The sequence below is a fragment of the Oratosquilla oratoria genome, chromosome 1 (genome assembly GCF_046742065.1).
Source record: "Oratosquilla oratoria isolate Oo_2021 chromosome 1, ASM4674206v1, whole genome shotgun sequence".
Classification (NCBI taxonomy): domain Eukaryota; kingdom Metazoa; phylum Arthropoda; class Malacostraca; order Stomatopoda; family Squillidae; genus Oratosquilla; species Oratosquilla oratoria.
This window is the reverse complement of record NC_134777.1, coordinates 80,291,437-80,311,435: the sequence shown is the minus strand read 5'-3', so window position 1 is coordinate 80,311,435 and position 19,999 is coordinate 80,291,437. Positions and strand designations below refer to the sequence as shown.

Genomic DNA, 19,999 nt, shown 5'->3' with positions numbered 1-19,999 from the left:
GGAAAAAGCACAAACAGAATATCAGGAAAATATACAATTGCAACCAAGGAAGTAAAGAAAGTAGGATCCGAAAAAGATTTGGGAGTAATTATCACAAACAACTTGTCCTATGATAAACATATTAACAAAATTGTCGGGGAGACTTACAACTTGCTAAGATCAATAAAAGTGGCATTTGCATACTTGGACGAAGACATGATAAAAAAAATATTGGTTACATTGATAAGGCCTAAACTAGAGTATACGGCGACATTGTGGTCCCCCAGTACCAAAAAGAATATAAAGAAAATAGAAAGAATCCAGAGAGCAGCTACAAAAATGGCACCTGCACTTGCAAACCTATCATACGAGGAGAGATTGGCTAAACTGGAGTTACCGACACTGGAGCAAAGAAGAGAGAGAGGTGACCTACTGACCATCTACAGAATCATGAAAGGCACAGAGATACTTGATAGAGAGGACTTACTTAACTGGGACAAGAGAAACACAAAGGACATGGAAAGAAAATCTAAAAACATAGCTATAGAAGAGAACTGAAGAAAAACAGTTTTCCACATAGAGTTTTGGACACTTGGAACAAACTGGATAATGAAATAGTGTGCGCAAAAACCAAACTAGACACTGCGAGATACAATGGCGAGACACCACGAGCATAGCTCCCCTTCCTGCAAAATACAACTAGGTAAATACAATCTCGTCTTAGCATCCATTCCCAAATGTCTATTTCTCATTACACTTTTTAATCCACCAAGGCATTTGTTCGCTTCTCTCAATCTACATTCTACCTCCACCTCCACTCTTTCCTTTCCTGCCACATTCGCACCCAAGTATCTAAAACTATCCAATTCCTCCAGTCACTCTCCCTTAATGCTCACTTCCAGTCTGTTGCCATTTTCACCCCTTGTACATCTCATCACCTTACATTTTTACCCACATATATCTTCAAATTTCTTCTTTCACATACTCTTCCAAACTTCCTCAATCCATCCTCTGATCCTGCTACAAGCTCAGTGTTATTAACAAACAACAGCTGGCTCACCTCCCACTTTTCTCCCTTTTCTTTAACCATCTCCAATCCCTGACCCACCACCCTTGTACCACCCCATTCATGTTTAAGTTGAAGAGCCAGGACAACATAACACATCCCTGACAAAGTCCCACCTTTACCTCGAACCACTCACTCTCTCCATTTCTAATCCTGACACATGCTCCACTACTCTCGTTAAAACTCTTGACAGCTCCTAAAAGCTTTCCTCCTATCCGATATATCTGCAAAACCTCCCACAGTGCCTTCCTGTCTACCCTGTCATAAGCCTTTTCCAGATCCATAAAAGCCCAAAAAACATCCTTACCTTTTCCTATAGCTTTCTCACATATCTGTCTTACCACTAAAATCTGATCTACGCAACTTCTGCCTGTCCTAAATCCACACTGTTCCTCACCAATTACTCCCTCTGTTCCTCTCCGAATCCTCTCAATCAATGTCCTCCCACAAGCCTTCCCAACTACACTTAACAAGCTAGTCCCCTTTTCCCTTATAAAGTGGTACTGTACAGGCACTCCTCCAGTCCTCCAGCTCTCTACCCTCTCTCCAACAAACATTAAATAACCTCACCAGCCAGTCCACTATCACTGTACCTCCTTTTTTTAGACATTCTGCATGGCATCCACCCAGACTAGGTGCCTTACCTGCTCTCATCATCATAACAACTACCTTCACTTCATCCTTCCTTATTTCTCCTCCATTATCCTCACTCATCACTGTCATTTTCTTAGCACTTCCCACTGCAACTATCTTTCCCTCCCTATCCTCCTTCACATTTAACAACTCCCTGAAATACTCTGCCCAACTTCCTCTTACTGACTTCTCTTCCATTATCATCTCACCATCTGCACCTTTTACCTTTTTTCTCTACTTGATTTGCCTCCTGTTCCCCTCTTAATTTCTTTCCAAAACATCTTTTTTTTTTTTTACTTTCAAAATTTTCTGTCATACTCTTACCCATTTCACATCTGCTCTCCTCTTTGCCTCCTTTACCTTGTGCTTTACTTCTCTTCTCTTCTCTTTGTACCTCTCATATGACTCCCTTGTCCTCTTTTGTAACCAGTCTGTGAAAGCTTGCTTCTTTTCTTCTACAGCCTTCTACAACCACCACTCACTACTCTCCCATCTATTTCCTCCCATCCTTCTTGTTCCACACACCATCTTTGCACACTTTGTGACTCCCTCCTTGAACTATCCCCATTCCTCCTCCACTCCTAGTTCTACTCTATCCTTCACTCCCTCCCACTCCTCTCTTAGCTTCTTCTTGTACTCTTTCTCCTTTTCCTTCTCATTTAACCACTTCGATACGATGACGCCTACGTAGGCATCACGAGGAGCAAGTGGGTACACGAGGATGCCGATGTCGGCGTCTTGATTATATATATTGTAGTTGTACCTGCGTTACCCCCATACTCTGTAAACTGGCTTCATCATATTTTTCATGGTTATCAAAACTCATGGGTGAAAGAGAATGAGCAATACAGCGGTAACTTTATTATTTATAATGCGAGTATTATGACACAACATCGCACATCTGGCAGCTAATGCTGCCCGCAAGATTTTGGCCCATATTAAAGGGGTTAAAGAGTTCACTCTAAGCACCTCCCTACCTTTTGTCCTTTTCTTCTTTCTCCATCTATCCTCCACTCTCATCTTACCTTCCACCAGAAAATGATCTGATATTCCCCACTCTCTCCCTTTAGAACATGTACATCCTTAACTCTTCTCTTCCTATTATACTCCTATCTACCACTACATAGTCCATTAACACTCTATCTACCACTCTTCCATCCACCACCCTCTCCCATGTGTACTTATGCTTGACTTTCTTCAGAAACACTATTTTCTATCATCAACTCTCTTTCTAGACTCATCTCCACCATCAACTCTCCATTACGATTCTTTCCTGGAACTCTATATTTCCCAACCACTCCATCAATTGGTCCATTTCCTACCGTAGCATTAAGGTCTCCCAATACTACTACATTGATGTTCCTCCCTAATCCCTCTATGCACTCATTTAAATCTATCCAAAAAGCCTCCCTTTCCTCTACACTCTTCTCACTACCAGGCCCATATGCACTTACAAAATCCCACATCTCCTTTCCCAGCTTCACCTTCATCCACATAAACTTTAAAGAAATCTCCTTCCACTCCACTACACGTTTACCTATCTCTTAACTTACTAGTATAGCCACCCCTTCTCTCCCTCACCCTCTCTTCACTCCCGAGAACCTCCCAACTGCACTCCCAATCTCACACTCGCCCTTCTCTCTCAACCTAGTTCCACTCAAAGCCAACACATCCATCTTTCTTTTCCCAAACATACTACCTATCTCTTCCCATTTACTCTCATCTGTACCACATCCACACACATTAAGAGACCCAAACCTTAGGGTGCTGGTTGGAAAACTCTTAGACCCTCTTATTCCTTTACTTTTTTTAGGAATGTCCCCTGTGGGGCTACAGGGAGAAGGATGCCTGGTCCCAATCCCAGACCCGTTTTTCTCGCCTCTTGCAATCCAAGTGGGAAGACTTGGTGGCAGCATTCTTTTCCCCCACCACAGTGTAGGTGAAACAAGGAAATGAAATTCAGAGAAATGGTACAGTACAGCAATAAGGGGTTGGGGGACAGCATAATGGAGGGACAGTAGCAGTATAATAAAAGTTTCATCATTTCTCTGTGAGCAGAGTCCTCCTCTATCACAGACAAAATGATGTGTGGCTCTGGTCCATAGGGGCACCCCCATATAGACCCTAAAGTATCATCTCCATGCTACTTTGCCATAACAACATGCAGCCAATACCCCAGATGGGGTACAATAGTTAAAATTTGTGAGAGAATCATCAAAGATAGGTGGACAAAATATCTGGAGGAGAACAATATACTGAACCTGAGGCAATTTGGATTCAGACAGGGAAGATCATGTACCACTAATTTGATTTGTTTCTATTCAAGATTGATAGATATATTGCAAGAAAGGGATAGCTGGGCAGATTGTGCCTTCCTGGACTTATAAAAGTCATTTGATAAGGTACCACACAGAAAATTGCTATATAAAGTGGAAACAATAGGAGGTATACATGGAAAACTATTGAATTGGATGGAGGACTTCCTATAAATATTATTGGAGCCAGCACTGACCCCTGTGGGACACCACTACTCATTTCTTCCCATTTTGAATATTTGTCTCGGAGCACTACTCTCATTTTTCTCCAAAATGAGAGTAGTGCTCCGAGACAAATATTCAAAACGGGAAGAAATGAGTAGTGGTGTCCCACAGGGGTCAGTGCTGGCTCTGATAATGTTTGCTATATATGTAAATGACATGGACAAAAGTATTGAATGTTACATGAACTTCTTTGCAGATGATGCAAAGTTATTAAAGAGAATAAACTCCAAAATAGACTGTGACTCATTACAGAGTGATCTGAAAAAAAGTCTCGGAATGGAGCAAGAAATGGGAAGTAGAATTCAGCATCAAGAAATGCAGTAAAATCAAATTTGGGAAAAGGAAGAATAGAATATCAGGACAGTATAAAATTGATGGAAAAGAAGTAAAGAAAGTAAGTTCTGAAAGGGATCTAGGAGTAATCATCACCAAAGACATGTCACCAGATAAACATATAAATAAAATAGTTGGAGAAACATACAATTTGTTGAGATCAGTAAAGGAGGCCTTTAAATATTTGGATAAGGAAATGATTAAGAAAATATTACAAACACTGATAAGGCCAAAACTGGAATATGCAGTGCTGATATGGTCACCCAGTACAAAAAAGAATATAAGAAAATTGGAAAGAATATAAAGAGCAATGATAAAGATGGCCCCAACACTTTCAAACCCGACATATGAACAAAGACTGGCTGAACTGGAATTGCCGATCCTGGAACAAAGAAGAGAACGAGGGGACCTACTAACCATCTTCAGAATTATGAAAGGAAAAGAACACCTTGATAGAGAGGAATTGATAAAGAGGGACAGAGGAAAAACAAGAGGACATGCAATGAAACTCAAAAAGGACAACTAAAGAAGAGACCTGAAAAAGAACAGTTTCCCACACAGAGTGATAGATATATGGAATAAATTGGATGAAAAAATGGTGTGTGCAAACACATTACAAGAATTTAAGAACAAACTTGATCTTGTGAGATACAAAAATGGGTTACCACGAGCATAGCTCCCCTTCCCATAAGATACAATTAGGTAAATATACCAAAAGGCCCTTTCTCCCTTGTAAGGGGGTGTCTAAGTCAAACTATACTTCCACTCTACACTCATCCTATACCCATTTTCTTCTGTCTTAGCCCCTCATGGAGATAGAGTCATCCTTCATTCCCACCACACTTACTTTGGTTAGAGGCAATACTACAAGACACAGTACCCACACAGCAAGGTCTGACAGCTGAAACTGGTTTACCTCCCCCACTACTTTACCCCCCACTGCTTTACCTTCACTGCTTTACCCCCACATGGCAAAGCCCCCCCTTTTGTTCAACATTCAAAACATATATAGAGCAGACAAAAAGGAAACCCTTCAGGCCATGTCATCTCCTCATCCATTTCCAACTATTCTCCATTTACACTTGTCATTTGCCCTTTTCCATCCTTCTTCAGTAGACATTCCTCTTATATTCAATACCACCTTCAGCCCATCCATCCACTGACTTGCTAGTGCAGTGGTACAACACGTGTCTGTTAACTCAGCAGTCTGAGTTTTGTCCCTGCCTAGGGCAGAACAGCATCACTGTACTGCAAGCCAACACTTCCTCATTCTCAAAGTGCTGAAATAGGCTGGGTGTTTGAATGAGTTTTATATGTTTATGATGAAGGTGTGTGCATTAACTTAGCCATTCCCATATAGAGCGAAAAGGGCCTTTTTCATATATAAAATGGTGTGGTATATTGAGGTATATGATTTACATTTCAGGATGAATTTTCTGCAGCAGCTGCACGATTCTTTGAGGCTCCATCCAAGTGGAAGCGCCCATTTTTCTTCTTCCAACTTGTTCAGCCTCACTTAGCTAAACTTCTAAGACTCAACATTGTTGATCGCACACCAATTCACTTCTTCAGTAAAGTTGTTTCTGAAACAATACAGTTCCGAATGGAAAAGGGCATCCGCAGAAATGACTTCCTTCAATTACTTTTGGATGCCCGCATGCAGGAATATGTAAACAATAACAAGCCTGGCAAGGAGGACAAATCAACCTTTAACAGCTCACCTAAGAAATTTTCTGGTGAAGGTAAGGACAAACCAAAATGTTACTTAGCACTGTCCATAATAAGGGATGCTTTTCCTTTTATTTTGATTGTATCTAGATTATTTGATTAATTTCTATGGCATCCCCTTTAGAGGGAATGGGTTAAATCTGTCTTGGTTAAATGAGATGGTGTTTAGAAGATACACCTTGAAGTGATAACATTGAGGAAATGGAGGGAGGATGAACTTCCAAAGGCACAACACCCTTGAGGAAGGACTGTCTACCTAAGCAACACTCGCAATAATAAACATCAAAGCTATTCTCATGTTTCTGTATACTCTCTGCCCTCAAATTTGTCACAATGAATAATGATCACCTAATCAACATTCTTAGTAGCTTATAAACTACCACCTCCTTGTGGAGGTGTGGTCCTAAAGGGCCAATACCAGATCTCTGAAATAGGCCCCGTGCTCACTCTCACAACATTTGGATCACCTGAAGAATGTCACCCCAGAATGTCCTCCTGAAGAATCATCATCCCAGGATAGCTCACTTGAAGAATTGTCACCCCAACCAACATCACCTGAAGAATTGTCACTCCAGTTAGGTTAGAATAGGACAAGTTAGGTTAGAATAGAATAAGATAGTTTAGGTCAGGATAGGATAAATTAGGTAGGGTTAGGTTAGGATAAGTTAGGTTAGGAGTTATCACTTCAGGATACCCCACCTGAAAAATTGTCACCCCAGAATAGCCCACCTGAAAATTGTTAGCCTATTGAAGTCTGGGTTGACAATTCTTCACGTGATCCCAACATTTTAACTTTCTTCTGTCCCATATTCATATTGTTTTTATAAACCTTTACCACTAGCTGGATAGAATTATCTGGAACTAACTAGAACAAACATCTTCTTTTAGATTTACCTCAAACTTGCTGTCACCCTCGCCACTTATAGATCTTATTACCTTAATTTTGCTCACATTTACTTTCAGCTTTCTTCTCTCACATACCCTCCCAAGTTCTGTCACTCTTTACTTCAGACCCTCTTCTGACTTTTTATGTCACCAGCTTATAAATGTAGGAGGAAGAGAGCAGTCACCACTTGTCTGCCCTTCGTGTATGAAAAGGTGGAGAAAACACCTGCATTCAGTCCAAAGATTAATAGTCAGCCTCCCAAGGCTCCACCTTCACATGGAGGTGAATATATTGACATGTCTTTAAGATAGATAGCAGGGAGACTCAGATGTCTGTCTTGTAGGACCACTATTTTCAGGTGTTCTTCATTGGTCTCATTGTTGAAGAAGAAATGTGTAATTTTTACATGGTACGAGTATATGAATAAAAAGTGATGAGTGTGATGGGGATGAAATGAGTGAGGATATCTTTTCCCCCTATTTATCCATCTTATTTCGTGAATAATGACATACTGTACAAGTTAAGAAAGTATTTGTTCTAGTCCTTCACTCCACTAGTTGGTATTCTCTTTCCATGTCTAACCCATTTCATATCACATAATTCCTAAATCAACTCTCATTATCAATTTTAATCTCACCCATTCTCCTTGTCCTTTCAATATATGTCTTTTCCATTCATTCCACTTCTTCTGCCACTTGATTAGCAGATATAATTATTCAACAATCTTTTAACAGGAAGATTGATCAAACTTTTATCAGTTTACTTGTGCAGTTTTTATGAGAATGCTTGTGATACAAGACATCCCAAGAAAATTATTGTAGACAAAAATTGTCAAACTGAATGTTTTAAGGGTAATAAGTTAATTGAAGAAAAGGTTTTCTGTACATCTGCTTCAAAATTTTTGCTTGTGTAATAGACTGAAGTGATGTTAGTCTTGTTTTTTAATGATCGTTTTCTTATTTCCTTGTTTTCTAGTATTGAATGAGCTGGTGATCACAGCTCAATGTGTACTCTTCTACATTGCTGGATATGACACAACAGCGACTACTCTTAGTTTTGTATCCTATTGCCTTGCACTCAATCCAAAAGTGCAACAAAGGGTCATGGATGAAATAGAAACTGTTTTGGATCAACATGGTGGAGAAATCACATATGAAGCCATACAAGAAATGACTTACTTGGACATGGTTTTTGCTGGTGAGTTTATATTTTCATATATTGGGCTTTCCAAAGCACTCATAGCTGCAGCTTTGGGACTAGAAGTGACAGTAAATATATATATTTATATAACTATTAACCCCATACACCCATCATTCTACATTATACAGGGTCCTTGACATATCCAGGTTTTGTTCCACACAATTAGTAAATAGGTGGGAGATAAATCAGTCAGTTTGTTGCCCTGCCTCACTCTTGCAGGAGACTCATTGAAAAGGTCTGTCAGTGCAATACAGTGAGTCCTCCTTATATGGTAATTCTTTATCCGGTAAATTCACAGTTACAGTATTTGGTAATTACTACCCTCGATTCTATTTACGGTAAGAAAAATTCACAGATATGGTATCCACTCGTGTTTTGGAGGTAAAATTAGATATTTTGAAGAGGAAAGACTAGGGAGAAGGTACGTTTGCCATAAGTTGAAACTTGGGTTCAGTATACGGTAATTTCAATTTGCGGTAAGGTTTTCAGGAACGCATATGTACCATATAACAAGGACTCACTGTACTTGCTTGTCTTTGGAGTGCATTCTATGCTGGGTTGATTTCTGAAAGAATCTGTTTAAATGGTGAATTTGGTGGTCAACAAAATGGAGTATTTGTTTTGTGATCTGTGTATTTAACTCTAATATATAAGAAGCTACACTCATAAGGTTGTGTCTGTCTCTAATGATCAAATTTAGATTTAGATTTGCTTGTGGCTTAGATAGGACTAACTCATTTTAGCGTATTCCATGAGTTAACATATCTGTATGGGAAACTATTTCTTGATTTCCTTTAGGCATGCAATGTTTTTTCAATTTTTTTTTCCATGACTTCCTAGTGCCTTCCCATCTCAAACCAAGAGTTTTATCCACTCTTTTCAGAGACCTGAATGCTGCAATCATGTCACCTCTCTTCTTTCTTCTAATGATGCCAGATCCATAAATTCTAATATTTCCTCTAATGTTAGGACCAATAGGCACAATCACAGTGGTCCTCCAAGATGGACAGTAAAGCTGTCCATTTTCAAAACTCATCAATCCTCTCACCTTTATTAGAAGGTGCAACCCTGAAGAGCTGACACTCAGTCTCCAGACAGGGCCCAAAAATATCTGTCTTTCAACTTTAACTGTATTTTTTGTACCTTTTCACACAAAGAGCTGGCAACTGGCAGCTGCTCTACTTCCACCACTTTCAGCTGGTGACAGTGAAACAGTTCCATACCAATACAATACAAAAATTAGTCCTAAGTCTCTTCCCAGAGAGAGCTGTGAGAGAGCCTTAGGACCATTGCTTCTCTGCAGAGCTGTGGGTTTTCCACCAAGTGAAACTTGAGGCAACAATTATTATTTCATAGTATAGTTTGCCTGCTAAGCTGGGAATTAGTTTGATATTCATTCCATTCTTACTTTTTTATACCCTTCATTTTGTCCAAAGACCACACTACTGCATATTACAATCTGGTCCAGATTAGGTTTTATTTATTTATTTATTTTGTTTACTTAAGTTGATACTGGATGTAGGCCAATAGGTCTTTCTCTCCAGATCTTCAATCCTACGCGATGCTTGACTCAGGAGAGAGTATTGCTTCACAGATGAATTTCACTTCTTGTTTGTCCCAGAACTTGTCTAGTCTCTTCTTAAATGCATGCACACTTAGGGCCTCTACAATAGATGATAGGTTGTTTCAGGTTTTAATTTTTTTTTTTTCTGTGGAAAAATTTAATCATACTCTTGTATTACATCTCAAATTATGTTTTCAATAAGTTTTTCATCATCTCTACATCCATGTAATGAAAAGTTATTCTTGTGGTCATCAACAGTCTGTATGCCTTTTTCATAGTCTTGCTTATATATATAACAGGTCTAGGAGGTGCTTCTCCCCGTACAACTTCAAGATAATGGGGGAATCTGGGTCAACCAATCACAAAGTACATACATACATATACCAAAGGCTTTTTCCCCCATACAAAGGAGGTAGCCAAAAAACAAAGGCATAAAATCCATTCCCACCCATTCCATCCCCACATAGTCTACTCTCATTCACCCCCCTCCCTCCCTTTTACCTTGGCCCCTCCTGGATGACAGGTCATCTCTGCATCTCACCTACTGCCCTGGGTCAAAAGCAATCACAAGACACAGCACATCCACAACAAGGCTGCTTCATTAAATTGGTGACCCCCCTCTCCATCCCCTCATGCAGAAAAAGAGAAGACAGGGAGAAATCCATTTGGGCTGTGTCAAATTATTTCTTCACACATACTCCGTCACCCCCCATCCCCCACCACTCCCTTTCATGCATCACAGCATCATCTATACACAACTATTCTCCATTCACCCCTATCTTCTCTCCTTTCCCTTCCTTCCTCAACAGACATTCCCCTCTTTCCCAATGCCCCTTTTACCCCATCCATCCATCTCATCCTTGGTCACCCCCTCATGTTCATTCCTTGTACCTCTGCCTTCCACACATCTTTAATCTTTCTTCACACATTCTTTCAATGTGTTCAAACCATGCCAATACTCTTTCTTCAACCCTATCTCCCAACTCTTTTTCCACCCCCGTTCTTCTTCTCACCTTGTTTCTCACTCTATCCAACCTATCATACTTCTCAGGCACCTTCTCTCAAACACATTCAAACTCCTCCTCTTTTCTTCTCTTATGTTCAATGTTTTTGCCCTATACAGTGCTGTCAACACAATCACTCCTTCACACAACCTCTTAGCATTCATTCCCAAATTTCTATTTCTCATTACACTTTTTTAATCCACCAAGGCATTTACTTGCTTCTCTCAATCTATATTCTACCTCCACCTCCACTCCTCCCTTTCCTGCCACATTTGCACCCAAGTATCTAAAACTATTCACTTCCTCCAGTCTCTCTCCCTTAATATTCACTTCCAGTCTGCTGCCACTTTCTCCCTATGTACATATCATCACCATACTTTTACCCACATTTGTCTTCGATTTTCTTCTTTTGCACACCTTCCCAAATTGTGTCACTTACTTCCTCTATTCCTCCTCTGATCCTGCCACAAGCACAGTGTTGTCAGCAAACAACAATTGGCTTATCTCCCACTTTTCTCCACTTTCTTTAACCATCTCCAATCCCTGACCCATTACCCTTGCATTTACCTCTCACACCACCCCATCCATGTATAAATTGAACAGTCAAGGCAACATAACACATCCCTGGCAAAGTCTCACCTTTACCTCAAACCACTCACTCTCTCCATTTCTGATTCTAACACATGCTCTACTAATCTCATAAAAACTCTTGACTGCTCTTAACAGCTTTCAACAGTTTTCCTTCTATCCCATATATCTGCAAAACCTCCCACAGTGCCTTCCTGTCTACCTTGTCATAAGCCTTTTCCAAATCTGTAAAAGCCCAAAAACCATCCTTAACTTTTCCCAAAGCTTTCTCACACATCTTTTGGAACACACAAATCTGATTCACGGAACCCCTACCTGGCCTAAACCCACACTGTTCCTCACCAATTACTCCCTCTCTTCCTCTTCTATACTTCTTCCATTATCTGGTGACCCATAGGATGTGTCTGGCAAAACCAACATCATTGCTGCATCTAAACTGTCTCCAAAGAAAATGGGGGAGACACCATTTTCTTTATATTTGCATGTATGACCAGTATAATTAAAGAGATGAATGAGTGACCCGCGCACCTGTGACTCAGCGATCTCACCCCCCCCCAAACCACACAGAAATTCCTTGGTCAGGACCCTGGGTAACGTTGCCTGACCTGAGATGCCACATTGTTTAATAAGTCTCTTCTTTTCTTTACATGTATAACAATCATTCATATCACCTACCATTTAATGAAAAAATCAATATGCATGTAGAATATTCCATGTTAACATACACGGGGTTGTGGACAGCTTCCGGTATATGCTGAATGTTTTGATTCAGTATGTGAGAACATGGCAGACAACACCTTGTGGGTCATGAGATAATGGAAATAGTATAATCCTCTCAATCAAAACCCTCCTATATGCCTTTGCAACTGCAGACCACGGAGCTGACAACATCTTCATCGCTGTGCCCCAAAGAAGAGGATATACAACAACAAAAGAGGAAACCTGGTTTGTATTGAATGGGAGGGGAGAAATCGTGGGTGTCCGAAATGATATCTCTGCAGTGCTAGTTAAATGTGTTAAGACGTAATTAGCAAAAAATGAAGGAAAATAACTAAAAGTCTGACTCGAATGACAACTTCAAAGCAAAGTCATCTAGCGGCGCCATGCCGAAACACGATATATAAAATCATTGCGAGACCCCAGCTGCCACGAGGTTATACCATGATGCTTTCTCAGGATTCAGTAAGTATGAAAGGAGGAGTTTGAGTCAAATCTTAGAGATAGAGAGGGAAATGACCAAAAATAGGAAATGGTGGGAGAATAAAATTATGGACTTAAGGAACGAAATCGTTGAACTAATGGATTGCTTAGTACAAGCAAGCATTGAAATTTCCGACCTGAAGAAAACTGACTTGGATCTAAGAAACGAGATTAAGGAAATGAAAGATGACATAAAAGAGGTGAAGAGTGAAAATGAAAAGAAGAAAATTAGTGATACTACCAATAGCGAAAACTTAAAAAAAGAGGTAAACAACAAATCACAAGAAAAGACTGAAAAAGTCGAATAGAACTTAGGTGATGAAAGTATTCAAAAGGTTAAAAAGTAAAAGGAAAACATTGGAAATAAAGAAATTGCCTTGGAAGAAATAGTCCAACAACAAATGCAGGAGAATGCAAAAGACACAATTATCCAAGTAATTAACGAAAAAGTAAATTGGGTCAGAGATGCAGTGGATAGGAAAAAATGTATTGTGGTATATGGACTAAAAGAAAAATATGGTCTGGCGAGGTACATGAGAGAAAAAGAAGAAAAAGAGACAGCAATAGCAATCCTAAAATAAATTTAGGATGGAGCCCAGTATGTAGGGAAGGACCTGATGATGTATATAGGATTGGTCATCATTCTAAGGATAGAAATCGACCCCTAAAGATAAAACTAAGATCACAAATGGTAGTAGAAAACATATTTGAAAAAGTAGGTAATTTGGCAAGGAGTGAACAGTGCAATAAGATTTGGATAAAAAGAGAAATGAGTATTGAGGAATTAGGAAAAAAGAAGACACTAAGAGATGAAGCTAAGGAAAAAACATGAAGAGAACGGAGACTGAAAGCAAGGAGTTCTATTGGAGAGTAATCGACATGAGACTGAGAAAATGATACATTAGAATGGGCGAACCAAAGATGGGATAAAAATGGAGAAAGGAAAAAATTGAAGCAAAAACAGAATATCAGGAAAATATACAATTGGAACCAAAGAAGTAAAGAAAGTAGGATCCGAAAAAGATTTGGGAGTAATTATCACGAACGACTTGTCCTATGATATACAGATTAACAAAATTGTCGGGGAGACTTACAACTTGCTAAGATCAATAAAAGTGGCGTTTACATACTTGGACGAAGACATGATAAAAAAAATATTGGTTACATTGATAAGGCCTAGATTAGAGTATGCAGCGACATTGTGGTCCCCCAGTACCAAAAAGAATATAAAGAAAATAGAAAGAATCCAAAGAGCAGCTACAAAAATGGCACCTGCACTTGCAAACCTATCATACGAGGAGAGATTGGCTAAACTGGAGTTACCGACACTGGAGCAAAGAAGAGAGAGAGGTGACCTATTGACCATCTACAGAATCATGAGAGGCACAGAGGTACTTGATAGAGAGAACTTACTTAACTGGGACAAAAGAAACACAAGAGGACATGGAAAGAAAATCAAAAAACATAGCTATAGAAGAGAACTGAAGAAAAACAGTTTTCCTCATAGAGTTTTGGACACTTGGAACAAACTGGACAATGAAATAGTATGCGCAAAAACCATTCATGAGTTTAAAAACAAACTAGACACTGCAAGATACAAAGGCGGGACATCACGAGCATAGCTCCCCTTCCCGCAAAATACAACTAGGTGAATACAACTAGGTAAAATACGAGGAGAGATTGGCTAAACTGGAGTTACCAACACTGGAGCAAAGAAGAGAGAGAGGTGACCTATTGACCATCTACAGAATCATGAGAGGCACAGAGGTACTCGATAGAGAGAACTTACTTAACTGGGACAAAAGAAACACAAGAGGACATGGAAAGAAAATAAAAAAACATAGCTATAGAAGAGAACTGAAGAAAAACAGTTTTCCTCATAGAGTTTTGGACACTTGGAACAAACTGGACAATGAAATAGTATGCGCAAAAACCATTCATGAGTTTAAAAACAAACTAGACACTGCGAGATACAAAGGCGGGACATCACGAGCATAGCTCCCCTTCCCGCAAAATACAACAACTAGATAAATACAAAAAGAAATAATGGAACATCTATCAAACCTTGACATCAGGAAATCACATGGCCTGGATGGAATTGCAAATTGGATTCTAAAAGAATGCAAAGAAGAACTAATGGACAAAATACATAAAATAATAAGTTGCCTACTTAAAGAAGGAAAAATTCCAAAAGACTGGAGAAATGCTAACATTGTACCAATATATAAAGGAGGAAACAAGGAAGCACCAACTAACTCGTGACCGGTCTCACTAACAAGCACTATAGCCAAAATTTGTGAGAAAATCATCAAGAATAGATGGGTAAAACACCTGGAAGATAATAATATAATAAACCCAAGACAATTTGGGTTCAGACAAGGAAGATCATGTACCACAAACTTAATTTGTTTTTACTCAAGATGAATAGACATAGTGCAAGAAAGGAATGGATGGAATGATTGTGCCTTCCTGGACTTACAAAAAGCTTTTGACAAAGTACCACACAAAAAATTATTTAAAAAAAAAAATGGACATATAGGAGGGATACAAGGGAACCTACTAAAATGGATGGAGGACTTCCTGATTGGTAGAAAGGTGAGAGTAGTGCTCAGAGAAAAATATTCATGTTGGAAAGAGGTGATCAGTGGAGTACCACAAGGATCTGTATTGGCTCCAATAATGTTTGCTATTTATATGAATGGCATAGATGATGATGTGCAATGTTATATGTGCTTCTTTTCAGACAATGCCAGATTGTCAAGGAAAGTAAAAACTGAAAAGGATTGCAAATCACTACATGAGGACCTGAATAAGGTATGGAACTGGAGTCAGAAATAGGAAGTGGACTTCAATATTAAGAAGTGTAGCATAATGGAGTTTAGAAAAAGTAAAAATAGAATATCAGGACAATATAAAATTGGAACCAAGGAGGTAAAGAAGGAGAGATTCGAATAAGATTCGGGTGTAATCATCTCAAACAATTTGTCCTATGATAAACAGATAAGCAAAATTGTTGGAGAATCCTATAACTTGCTAAGATCAATAAAAGTGGCATTTACATATTTGGATAAAGAAATTATTAAAAAAATATTGGTCACACTGATAAGGCCTAGACTAGAATATGCGGTGACTTTATGGTCACCCAGTACCAAAAAGAATATAAAGAAAATAGAAAGAATCCAGAGAGCAGCCACAAAAATGGCCCCTGCAAAGAAGAGAGAGAGGTGACCTACTGACCATCTACAGGATCATGAAGGGCACAGAAATACTCAATAGAGAGGACTTGTTAAACTGGGACAAGAGAAACACAAGAGGACATGGAAAGAAAATAAAAAAACATAGTTATAGAAGATATCTGAAGAAAAATAGTTTTCCACATAGAGTGGTGGACACTTGGAATAAAATGGATGAAAAAATAGTGTGCACAAAAACATTCATGAGTTTAAGAGCAAACTAGACACTGCAAAGATACAAAGGTGGGACACCACAGGCGTAGCTCCCCTTCCAGCAAAATACAACTAGGTAAATACTTAACAAATTGATCCCTCTGAAACTACTACACCCACACTTGTCCCCTTTTCCCTTGTAAAGTGGAACTATGCATGCACTCCTCCAGTCCTCCGGCACTCTACCCTATCTCAAACAAACATTAAACAACCTCACCAGCAAGTCCACTATCACTGTACCTCCTTTTTTTTTTTAGACATTCTGCATGACACCCATCCAACCCAGGTGTCTTACCCACTCTCATCTTAACAGCTGCCTTCACCTTATCTTTCCCTATTTCTCTTTCATTTTCCTTACTTATCACTGTTATTTTTTTAGTGCTTCCCACTGCAACTACCTTTCCTTCCGTATCTTCCTTCACATTTAGTAGCAACTCCCAAAAATACTCTGCCCATCTTCCTCTTAATGCTGTCTCTTCTATTATCATCTCTCCATCTGCACCTTTTACCTTTTCTTCTCTACTTGATTTGCCTCCTCTTCCTCTCTTAATTTCTTTGCAAAACATCTTTTTATTACTTTTAAACTCTTCTTTCATACTTGTACCCCATTTCACATCTGCTCTCCTCTTTACCTCCTTTATCTTATTACAAAGGATTACAAAGGTGGAGCATGCTGACAGGAGACCTTTTGGTCCATAGATGCAAAAAATATATAATAATGATAAAAAATGAAATAAAATGAAAATTATAGTAATATAAATAATAGAATAAATGCATAGGTATAGTTAAATAATAAACAAATAGGTAAATAGTAAATAATAATAAATTGACAGGTAAATAATAATAAATGAAAATCAAGCAAATAATGAACAAACAGACAAATGATAACAAATAAATAATATAAAATAAATGGCAGTCATTACAGCATCTTGTTTAGATGTTTATCTAAATGAATTGCCTCTGCAGGAAGTCTATTCCATTCATTAATTACATGGTAGGCGAAGTTGTTTCCACCCACCTCCAAATTAAATCTATTTCCTGACAGTTTGAGACCATTATTTCTTGTCAGATTCTCATTCACTGTAAAAATTTTGTCACTTCTAATGTTGTCAATCCCCTTTAGAATCTTAAAGACCTGTATCAAGTCACCTCTGAGTCTACACTTTTTTAGGGAAAACAGATTCATATGTTTTAGTCAATTTTCATCCAATATAGGCCTGTCTCAAGACATCCTGGAAGGTACACCATGTAGGTCACCTTGCAGGATGTCTTGAGACAGGTTTATATTGGAAGAAAATGCCTACCAGAACTGTTCTATAGTGTACCTTGCAGGATGTCTTGAGACAGGCCTATATTGGAAGAAAATGCCAGCCAGAACTGTTCTTTTGAAGGAGAAGAGAAGAGTGTAAGGGTTCAAGGCAGCTAAAGACACCCCTTGATGGTAGGGGCTCATACAAACATTTGCAGAAATTTGATATTCATGGCAATCTCATTTCCCTTACCCCTGCAAATAGCAAGGCTTACCTTTAATACCATTGATGTTTATTTGTATTAGTAGTATGTTTGGAGATGCTTTGTCTATCATGCCTGTGGCTTCTCTGCTGGCAAAGTGGTGAAGGAGATGAGAAGATGATGGTGTTGCCCTATCATGTTTAGTACTACTTCATCACAAGTGAACACATCAACTCTAATTCCACAAGGAGTTACAGCCCCAAGGGCCCAGTATGTTGCTGGTTACTTGGGAACCATGGATCTCCTTCAAAAGAGACTTGGAGTAATGGATTGATTGATTAATTGATTGTGTAGTATGTTTAAGGTCTGGTTGTTCTAGAATATTGTTGGGTATGTTCGTTGATGTTTGGTGGCTGTGGCTGCAATACTGTTTTATGTGGATGAATGTGTTCCATATAGTGTGGATCTGTAACTTGTTTTACTTGATAGATGTGTATGTGAAGTGTATAGGTTTTGTCCATATAAAATAAATGTGTGGATATGGGTTGGTTTCTGTGTCTCAGGCTAATAGGAGTGGGAGGACAGGTGCCAGTGTACTGACCTCCTTATGTGAAAAAAAAGAAATGATAGAGGAGGAGGTACACTGGTAGGGAGTAAAAGAGAGAATTGTGTGAGTTTGTGGGCCTGATCAGGAGATGAAGTACCGGCCCCTCAGGGCCTTGGGTAGAAGAAAAGAAGGACAGTAGAAGTTGAAAGAATAGTTTGCATTTTCCCCCCCGCTATATTTACTTACTTCTTTTATGCAACCATCCCACAGAAGACACTGAATACCTCAAATTATATGGCCCTGCATTAGATATTTTCAGATGACACAATACTTCTTCCTAGAGTGAATTTTGGGACAGTCTGGTGGCCATTGCTAGTTTGCTAGTTACCAGGGACCTGTAGGTCTCCTGCAAGAAAAACCTAAGGCAATGGATTGACTGATTGATGATTGAAACTGTGCATGGATAACTAGGTGCAATATTACAACACATTGCTCAACAGCCAAAATACTCGTGAAGTAAATGTACTCAATTGTGACAAAATCTGGGTCACTGATAACAAAAACCATGGTTAAAATTGTTGATTGTGTCTACTTTTCAAGATACAGTACTGCAATGATGGGCAATTGCACACCCAATCTTGGGTCTGCACCCATACTCCTGCATCTGAACATTATCATCTTCTGCATCTGCTCCTCTGCACATCTGTAAGTTTTAGCACCTTTGCACGCACGCCTCTGCACCTGCACCTAATTATTGATTCATGGATATATGATTTCAGTACAGAGAAATATGTTTATCATGTATCACATAATGAAAATAGTACCTTGTTAAAGAGGAATATCAAATATAAGGAAGTATACATGCATGCCAACACACCATACTCTTGTTCCCTTATAAGGTGGGTGGCAAAGACAAAGCACACATACACTTCATAGCCACATTAAAGTCCATTTAATGCCCCTCCCATCTCAGTACCTTATTGTTGAAGGTTTTACCACAGTCACCCACCACATTTCTTGGGTCAGAGGCAGTGGAGTGAGACACAACTCTTCTACAGCTATGTAAAAGTTATAACAGTTATCTGTTAATCAATCTGTTGTCCCAGGTCTCTCTTGCAGGAGACCCATGGCTCCCAGGTACCAGCAACAGCCACTGGATTGCCCCACAAATCAGACAAGAAAGAGATGTGGTGTTGTTGTGTGGGTAAGGCTATAGAAAGGCAATATTTAGGATGGGGTATTAGGTTTCTTCTTTGTTGTGGTTGCATCTATAGCACTTTGTGTGACTATGTCTGTTTTGTGTTGGTATTGCTTTGAAGGTGGATGACAGCCTAAATGTAGTTGTGCTAGTATGGCTCTTGCTTGCTGTAAGAGGGATTTGTTTATAGGGCTGATGTCTGGAAGAGTTTGGTGAATGGTCTGGAGTTCTCATTTTGTGATGTATATTTACCTAATTGTAGGATGCAGGAAAGGAGGAACAGTCATTGGGTCCCATCCAATTTATTGTACCTAGCCTCAAGTTCATGTATGGTTCCAACTTGCTTTATATCCTTAATTTCCAGTTATTGTATTTAGCTATGGGTTGCATGTTTCCAATCAATAAAACTTGAATCAACAATTATTATTACTCTTGTTATTGTTAATGTTGGTCTTGTTGCTGTTGTTGTTATTGGTCTTGTTGCTGTTTAATCCATTGCTATTTGCTGATGGTGCTGGAGGTACAGAGGAAACTTTGATGTTAAAATATTGATAAATTTTAAAAGAACTATGAATACTGGGAAAAAGTATTGAAAACTGCAAGGACAAGATAATTAGGCATATATAAATTTTGTA

The 19,999-nt window shown here is 39.0% G+C and overlaps 1 protein-coding gene across 2 annotated transcripts in view; it reads left to right on the top strand.

Annotated features, from left to right (window-relative positions):
* LOC143018029 (putative cytochrome P450 6a13) overlaps positions 1 to 19,999 on the top strand; it is a 130,995-nt gene that overhangs the window by 71,301 nt on the left and 39,695 nt on the right. For both annotated transcript variants that reach the window (XM_076173188.1, XM_076173104.1), the window contains 2 exons: positions 5,978 to 6,293; positions 8,141 to 8,362. In XM_076173188.1, the coding sequence (XP_076029303.1) occupies positions 5,978 to 6,293; positions 8,141 to 8,362 (538 nt within the window). The remainder of the gene's footprint in view (positions 1 to 5,977; positions 6,294 to 8,140; positions 8,363 to 19,999) is intronic.